The sequence below is a fragment of the Manacus candei genome, unplaced genomic scaffold (assembly GCF_025592945.1).
Source record: "Manacus candei isolate 608988 ecotype Guabito, Panama unplaced genomic scaffold, ASM2559294v1 h1tg000017l, whole genome shotgun sequence".
In the NCBI taxonomy this organism is placed as follows: domain Eukaryota; kingdom Metazoa; phylum Chordata; class Aves; order Passeriformes; family Pipridae; genus Manacus; species Manacus candei.
The window spans coordinates 25,499,698-25,508,302 of record NW_026138065.1 but is presented as its reverse complement, the minus strand read 5'-3'; the positions used below and the strand labels follow the sequence as shown (position 1 = coordinate 25,508,302).

The 8,605-nt window shown below is 43.3% G+C and overlaps 1 protein-coding gene across 1 annotated transcript; it reads right to left on the bottom strand.

The window, feature by feature from the left end:
• Positions 1-1,893: 1,893 nt before the first annotated feature.
• Positions 1,894-8,363, bottom strand: SRP9 (signal recognition particle 9). The gene is made up of 3 exons (XM_051783437.1): positions 8,213-8,363; positions 5,418-5,486; positions 1,894-3,592 (listed from the first exon to the last, which is right to left on the bottom strand). Exons 1-3 carry the CDS (start codon positions 8,282-8,284, stop codon positions 3,473-3,475), a joined length of 261 nt encoding a protein of 86 aa, XP_051639397.1. The 5' UTR covers positions 8,285-8,363; the 3' UTR covers positions 1,894-3,472.
• Between the last annotated feature and the right edge of the window lie 242 nt (positions 8,364-8,605).

Below are 8,605 nucleotides of genomic sequence, written 5' to 3'. Positions count from 1 at the left end.
TACAGTATAATTTCCATGTTTTAGTTTTGTCTTCCCCTAAGCCAGAAGAGAAAAAAGCCCAGGTGTATTGGGGGTAACTGTGTTGCCATCCTTCTTCCAGGTAATTGAAGTGAGGGGATTCATTCTGCCTGCAGCAGGAAGCAAACACACTTTTCAGATGACCTAATTCTTTAAGATCAGCCTATGGGAATAAGTCATCATCCAAGTCCTACTGACCACACCTGGCAGAAACCAGGGTTTCTTCACGTTGAATATTACCCACTTTTATACTGCAGGAAGGAACTTACTGAGATGAAATATAATTATTTTGACATGTTAAAACACTTCTAAAAGCCCCTGCTTGGCTTCAGTTCCATTTCCCATTTTGACAGACTCCTAAAAGTGTTAAGTCAGGACTTTACTGGAAAGGTCTCTTTCATAAGGTTCTCAGACAAAAGACCTGAGACCAAATTCTCACTTCTACAAATAATTTTTAAATCTTTCTGTAATCCAGAATACATTTCCACAACAGACTGCATACAGAGAAGCTCAAGGTTGAAAACCCTAAAATGGAAAACAGAAGTGGTGTAGTTGCACATAAGAGAGAGCTCAGACACAAAGTCAGCTTAAGCGCTGTGCACAAAGGAAGAATTGAAACCAAAATGCTCAGAGAATCCAGGAAATGAGAACACCAGAAAAACAGAAAAAATTCCATGGGTAAACTAACCCAATTCCTTTGCACAATAACAATGCTTGTACTTTTTATTAAACTATCCCCACAAAACAGAACAATTGCTGAAGATAACTAACATGCAGCAACAAAATGAGCTATAGCAGAGGAAAGTGTCCCACTTTTTTCAACAACTTTTCACTTCTGCCAAGGTCACCTGTCTGTCACTGCACAGGTTGCCCATCTGCTCCGGCACTGCCTGTTTGCAGCCTGGAATTGGCACCAGCTCCTGGCTGGTGATCAGAAGCATTCGCTGACATGCTGGGCTGCCCAACACAGGCATTCAAGCACCCCTTTGGAGCAGCAGCCACATTAAACTGATTTTTTTATCACATACCAGGGGATACATTCAAGTAGTTGGCAATGTGATGGACTAACTCATTGAGTGTTTATTAGGACAGCAATCCGTGTACAAAAGCACGAGCACACTCTCAACAACAGTTTAAGCATGAAAAGACAGAGCTTGGAGTTTGGAGCTTCTCCACTGCCCCATGAACACAGTACTGAAGTTGCTGAAAATTCCAGGACAAAGTAAAGAAGCACCTGTCTGTTCCTAAAGAAGTTTCCAAAACATTTAATTTTTTTTAAGCAGCAGCTTTATCATATTTTCTTGTGTATTCTGATGGCACAGAACCACTCTAGTTTTTCTGTCAGTATATGAAGAACAAGCTTAACAACACATACTCTTACAGAAGTAGCATCAATATTTCCTTATGGTTTTATGGAAATAATTTCTCAATTTAGAAAACTAGAAATATACTTCTTTGCCTGTTTTGCTAAATAGTATTGTAATTGCCTCTCTCTGAAACCTGCTTAAGTATAAAGCTTAAGCTTTTCAGCCACTTGGTACACCAAGTCTGTCCACAGTCTCATCTCTATTTGATCCTCTGTGCAGAAGCAATACCACTGAAGGCTTCCTTACCTCAGCTCACACATTAACCTGCCAAACCAATTTACAGGACAGGTCCAGAAGTTACACTAGAATTGCTGCAGCCTTTTCATCTGCCAATTTAACAGCTCCACTTTTATGACTTTGTGTAGCAACCACTTATACTGCAGAACAGTGCTTTAGACAAAAGTACTTCATATACTATATCGAAAATGTTAAGAAAGTAATTTGGACCATCAAGGAAAAAAAATCAGAATTATAGTACCTTAATAAAAGTTTAACAGTGAACACAGTCCAGCCTTCTCTCTGCATTTATTTGCATTTCAAAAGCCAATACAAAAATGTTACATACATACCAGTCACTCCTGTAGACTAGAACTTGAGTAGTCACTGTGAATTTAGCACTGCAGTGTTTTCCAACAACGTGTAACATTTTACGTTCAGCTAAAAGGGTACTCTAATGCAATATTCCAGCCTGGGGCTTTTTCCAAGCCTTTGGCAAATGTGGAAACTCCACATGGAGTACTACTTCTGAGTAGCTCCATTATTTTTATGTAAGTGCCAGCAGGTAGCTATTTAAGCAGATTGTTTTGTTTTATATAAGTGCCACTACATGTATGCCTCTGCTTTACTTTCATGGCTTGGTTTAAGCCAAAACATTACTTCTGAAAACATCTAGTTATACCAATGGCCTCATTACATGAAAATGTTCATCTGGTTTTAAGTAGTCAAAGCAAGTATCAATTTTAGCTACTGGGTTGTGAAGCAAAAAGCCTCTGCAAGAGACAATTAAGGCTTCCATCACCCTACCAGAGGTAAGTATGAGAAACAAGTCTAAGCCACAGGAGCATTGGTCTATTTTTGACAGTGGTATTTAAGTATTTATTAAGCTGGTTTTCATCCATTTATTCAGTTGGCTGACATCCATCTGCCACATGTAACATTTGAAAATGCAATTAACAAGCTGCTAAACTAGGGAATCTGGATAGCATTCGGTTGGATTTCTTTCTATTAACATAATAGGTAAGAACTTCTGGAATTTATCTTGCTGATACACTTCAATCCTGCCTGAAGCAAGGATGGGAAAAGGTACCCCTGCTAGTACAAAATAGTTCAAGTATGTTAAAAAGCAACTGACTATTTTTTTAGTAACAGTGTTTGCATAAGCAGAAAAAAAAACCCTTTCAGTTTCTCACCCATCTCTAGCAATATTCAAGTGAAGTTCTACTTTAATTTTTAAAAACAGAAGTTTCATTATTTAGCCAATGTAACAGTTCTGTAAACGGCATCACAGATAATGCTGCACAACTTATGATCAAGAGCAATACTAAAAGCTAAAATGTTGTTAGTGACTGTGGTAGTACAGATTGGCAATTTCATCATTTCAGTTCAGAAAACATCTGTTCCTCTAAACTCCACCAATTAATATAATTTATGTAAATATTTATTAAGTCCAGTCATCATGCTACAGTATTAGGTTAATAAACCGTCTCACTGTAAGAATATACCAGCATAAGGTATGAACACAATGAAATCTATATGAAATTTTATAGTATCTTTACAGAGATACGCTTGTGGCCCATCAAATTCATACTAACATACTGCAGATTTAAAATATTTACTTGTCTTCTTAGCATACCTAATGTGTAAGAATAGCTGCTTGTTTGATACCCAAAAATAAATATAAGCTTTCAACTGAAAGCATTTATTTTCCGAGTTTTCCAAAGCGGAGCCTGAGGGGCGAAAACGCTTCAGACACGTCATCGGTCCACTTCAGTACATAAAAGCATCTCCTGTCCCAGTATTCGTTCAAATCCAAGAGATATTTTCTTCCAGTGAAATATGACCGGAGCACTCATTTTATTTTCAGCATTTCAGTCTGTTTCCATGGCAGCACTGCGGGATTCCTTGGCCACCATGAGCCGCATGAGCTGACTGTGGAATTTCTCGATCTTCTTTACGTCTTGTGCCTGGTCTGTTCTGTACAGCAAACACTGCAAGAGAAAGTTGCTGAGTATCAGATTTCACTTGAACTGTTTTATCTTGTTTATAGTTGCAACACATTTGTGCTTAGAACACACAAAACGAGGAGAGTACTTAAATGTTCATTTGTGGCATGTTGTTACCATGAGGAAGCAGCAACACATCTACGCTGTTTCAAAATATACACATTTCAGTTTCTCCTAAACATTCATGCCTTCCACTTTGAAAACAGGGAAGCTCATAATTTATACTAATTTCTTCTAGCTCAAAAAACCTGTTAAAGATTGGGGTTTAAAGCTGTCTTTAAAGACACTCCTCTTTGTGTTGTCTAAACATAGAGCCAGATTTTAAAACTGAAGTTACTTCCCTATTCTCTGTATTCTGAAAGCAAGTTCATTTTGCCTTTCACGGTCCTTAATGTTACACTGCCAGGGACATAAAATCAGATAGTATTTCCCACTGAAAGGGATCCCCTCCCTCAAGCAAGATCTGTTTCTAAGACAGCCTAAATAAGGAACATAGCATCTGATTAGGATAAAAAGAAACTCCTTCATGTGACAAGCCTTTAATAGCAAGGGACAAGGGTAATATGCCAGTGACTTATCACAGAAAGACTGTGGTAGTTTGTTTTTCTGCTTGGAGACTAAGCAAATCCTTATACCTGTACAGCATGAGTATGACTGCCCAGGCTGATGTAGCAAAAAACCAAAACCACCCAGAATACTCCATTCTTCAGTGACTTTTGTCAGCATTGAATTCCTATTTTAATTCAGAGGAAGACAGAAGGAAACAGTTTATTTGTCCTTCAACTATATTAGTTCTACAGACTGAGCATCGAGGAAACTTCCTTTACCACCTTTAGAAAAAAAAAACCACAACAAAACACAAAAAAACCAAAGCAACCCGCCCCTAAAAAAAGTCAACAACAAAAAAACCTGCCAAAGGCACCACAAAAACAAACAAACAAACAACAAACCAAAAAAACAAAACCAATCCCCATTTCCTCCCACCTGGTGTAACATCTGTGAATGGAAGCAGGTAAGGCAGCCTTATATATACCCCAGAAGAGTTCACATTTGTGAATCACCTGACTCCTACTTCCCCTATGGAAGGTTTCAGCAAAATTGCCCTTCACTTTGCCCTGTTATCAGCACCCCACACTCCACATCTCTCCCACATTAAGTCCTATTACCCTACCAAGAAGTGCCATTACTGTAGTTTCACATCCCTCTCAGGCACTTGAAATACCAATGCCAGACTACTTTTCAAGGAAAGAAGAAACCTGATTTTTTCCAAGTCTGAAGAGAAGGGCAGAATACTGCTGCCCACCCTGGACTGCAGAAAAACAGCTCCTCAGCTATAACACCACTGTTGGTTAGTCTTGAAATCACAAAGAAGGAGCTGAACCTGTGGTTGGAAGCTGTCACCACTCTAAGCAAATAAGGCCCACACTCACACAAGTAAACATATGTTTGAAAATGCTCCTGAATTGCTTCAGCAGAAGCTACCAATGTTGTTCCATGAAGCAAGTTCAGATGGAGTGAGTCCAAGATTTCTGTAGCGCTCGTTTTCCTCGATGTGACAGAATCCTACAATAATTCTGTTGAAATCCATAAAGAACACTGAAGTGTTAGAACTTTTCCTGGACTGCACAGAGTTGAACCACAGGTCAGTGTCAATCACAAACACAGCAACTAGGGAAGGCTGAGCAAAAGGTTTTAGAAAACTGTCAGGCACTCCCAAGGTAGTGGCTAAGAGCTCCTAAGTTGACTGACAGCAAAATGCAAGTCTATGAGAGTACAACAAACCCTGAAAGGGGAATGTTTCTGTACTTACAGCTACGTCATCTGTTACTTTGATGCAGAGGTTCCCATCACAATGTCGGTATTTCAGAACAACCCGCACCTGAAATGACAAACACTTCAAGAATTAGCACCTAGAGCTAACAATTTTCAGAACATACTGAAGGAAATCTGCCCACATTCAGACTACCTTTTATTATAATTATGTACTACTTCCTGTTTTCACCACCTCTGTGGTGGTCCTCAGCTCTAGTGGCCACTAATCCTACAGCCAGGGTGGTGTGGAAGTCGAGCCAACACATTTCCCTGCCTAAAGCGTTAAACTGGTTTTATAGCAGCATCAGCAAGGTTAACACTGGGCACATTCAAAAGCACAGTCAAAACAGCAATGGCAGTTGCAGAGACCTCAGTGACAGGCAGGATAAACTGTGAGAGCCAGTCGATACAAGACACCCCCTCACTATGTATTGCACTACAGAAAAACTAACTGGAAGCTTGTGTTTATAAGCTTGAAATACTTAAAAAAAAAAAATGTAGCTCTTCATGAAGACCTGAAAGGGATTAACTGAGTGAGGTAAGCTCAACATCACCACTTTTCTACAGTACCTGAACTGTTATCACAGTTCCTCCTGCAGCCATCTGCCCTGAGCCCAAACCTACCCAGTCCCTCTGGACCCTCAAATCACCAAAGTTCCCAAAGCCACAGCAATAAAAATCAACACCCTCAGATTCTGACTATTAAATGGTTCCTCTTGAGCACAGACAGCCATAGTGACTTTGTATCTATTGTTTCTAGCCTCAGCTAGCACCAGTAACTGGAAACAAAGCAAGGTGGCCTTTGAGAACATTCTGAACTCACACTGTAAACAGGACTTTGCTGTACGGAGTGACTCGTGCTAATAGTAAACCAGCTCCTTCACTGTAAAACACATTTTGAAATTCCTGCTCCAGGATGGATCTCATCACAGATGTACCCTTTTTGTTTAACAAGCTGTCACCTTCTGACCACAGCACACATCCCTGCTGAGCAGGCCCTAATACACAGGAGGGGCTGCCACAAGCAGCAGGCACAGACTTGATACATTGAGAACTTGCTCTCCCCAAAGGCGAGACCACTTATTGCCTGGGTGGAGAACACTCACCCACCTCCCCCAGCTCTTCTTCCTTCTGTTTCCCAGCAAGCTCAATTACATACAAAAGCTCCTCAGGCTAATCCTCTGCCAAATTAAAAGGAGGGTACTTGTGTTATGATTCTGGGGCCCGTATAAACTCCTTTGTAAACAGATGAGTTTATTGCCATGGATGAAAAGAGATTTCCTTTAAGAAAAGGGGAAGAGCAACTCCTGGCTGCAGAGTCCCTCCTCTTTCACTTAATCAAATGTCACAGAGCACAAGAATGCAAAACTGGGCAATTTTATTATCACAGATGGGTGGCAACTACATATGGTGTCTCTGTGCTAATTAAAAGGCATATGTTCATCTGCCTTAAATCATCAGATGTTAATTTAATCTTCTGAAGGTTACTCCACATCACCTATTTTTGGTGAAGGAAACTAGGCCTTTTTTACTGAAGTTTTCTCAGGTGTGAATTCCACATTACATTTTTGTGCTCCTTTGTAGCTGAATTATAATGCCTTTTCTGAAGACTGAGGTTACTTTTAATATTTACATAAAAACAGTACTCCAGAAAAAGCCACTGAAAACAAGAAGCAGTCATATACACCAAGAAGTTAAATCCTCGAGCAATTCCTCTTTGGGAAGCAAACACCTTCCAGTCTGAAACGTCACTGCAGGCAACAACGCAATGTAAGAGCTAATGAAAGCTTTCTTTTAACTGTTTCAGGAAGACAAATTCAAATGATACAGTCTTAAATGTGAACTCATAAAACAAACCAATTATCGATACGCTCTTCATTCAGCAGAACTGAACCTCGGTTTCTATCACACAGGTACACTGCGAATAAGCACAATGGCTCTGAAGTTAGGCTCTCAAGGTTCATCCCAGTTGCTGACACCACCACCCAAAACACGTTTTTGGGGTGATAAACGAGAACTGCCCCGTGTTTTGTAGAAAAGGAGAGTCAGGTGCAACACCAGCAAGTAACCTGTCCCTGGAGCTGCTTTTCCCCCGTACTCAGCACTGGTAAGGCCACACCTCGAGAGCTGTGCCCAGTTCTGGGTCCCTCAACTCATGAAGGACATTGATGTGATGAAGTGAGTCCGCAGAAGGGCAACACCGCTGGTGAAGGGTCTGGAGCACAAGTCTTACGAGGTGCAGCTGAGGGAATCAGGGGTGTTCAGCCTGGAGAACGCTCAAGGGTGACCTTATCGCTCTCTACAGCTGCCTGAAAGGAGGCTGTAGCCAGGTGGGGGTCGGTCTCTTCTCCCGGGCAATCAGTGACAGGAGAAGAGGACATGGCCTCGAGCTACACTAGGGGAGGTTTAGGTTGGACATCAGAAGAAATTTCTTCACAGAAAGGGTGATTAGACATTGGAACGGGCTGCCCAGGGAGGTGGTGGAGTCACCGTCCCTGGAGGTGTTTAAGGAAAGACTGGACGTGGCACTGAGTGCCATGGTCTGGCTGACGTGGTGGTGTGCTAGGCCATAGGTTAGACTCGATGATCTCAGAGGTCTTTTCCAACCTAATTCATCCTGTGATTCTGTGTTTCTGCCTCCCCCGTGCCTTCACCAGCCCTGCATCACAGAAACCCCCCCGAGCCCGACACCGCCCGCCGCCCCCGCCGAGCTGCGCGCAGCCGGGGCCGCATACGGAGCGCCGCTCCCGCGGTCGGGACGCGCTCCTCCCTTCGCGACCCGGGCTGTCCCACCTTCATGGGGTCGGCGAGGTAGAGCTTCTCGGCGGCGCGGGTGAACTCCTCCCAGGCCTGGAAGTGCGGCATGGCCGGGCCCACTCCGCTCCCGCGGCCGCGGAAAGATGGCGCCCTGGGCGGGGAGGGGGGGGCGGCCGCGTGAGACGGCGCCTCCCATTGGCCCGCGGGAAAGCACCGCCCAATCGCGATGCTCGTGACTCGGCGCTCGCCGCCACAGCGCCCCCTGGAGGCGCGGCGGCATGGCGGCAGCGGGAGGGCTGCCGGCCCCGGGGCCGCAGGTTCGAGCCCCGCCACAGGTGGAGCGGCTGCCCGGGGCCGGACCTGCGGGTCTCGGCCAGGCCAGGCCAGGTGCGGGCTCTGTCCGCCTCAGCCTCCCACCTTCAGCCCACG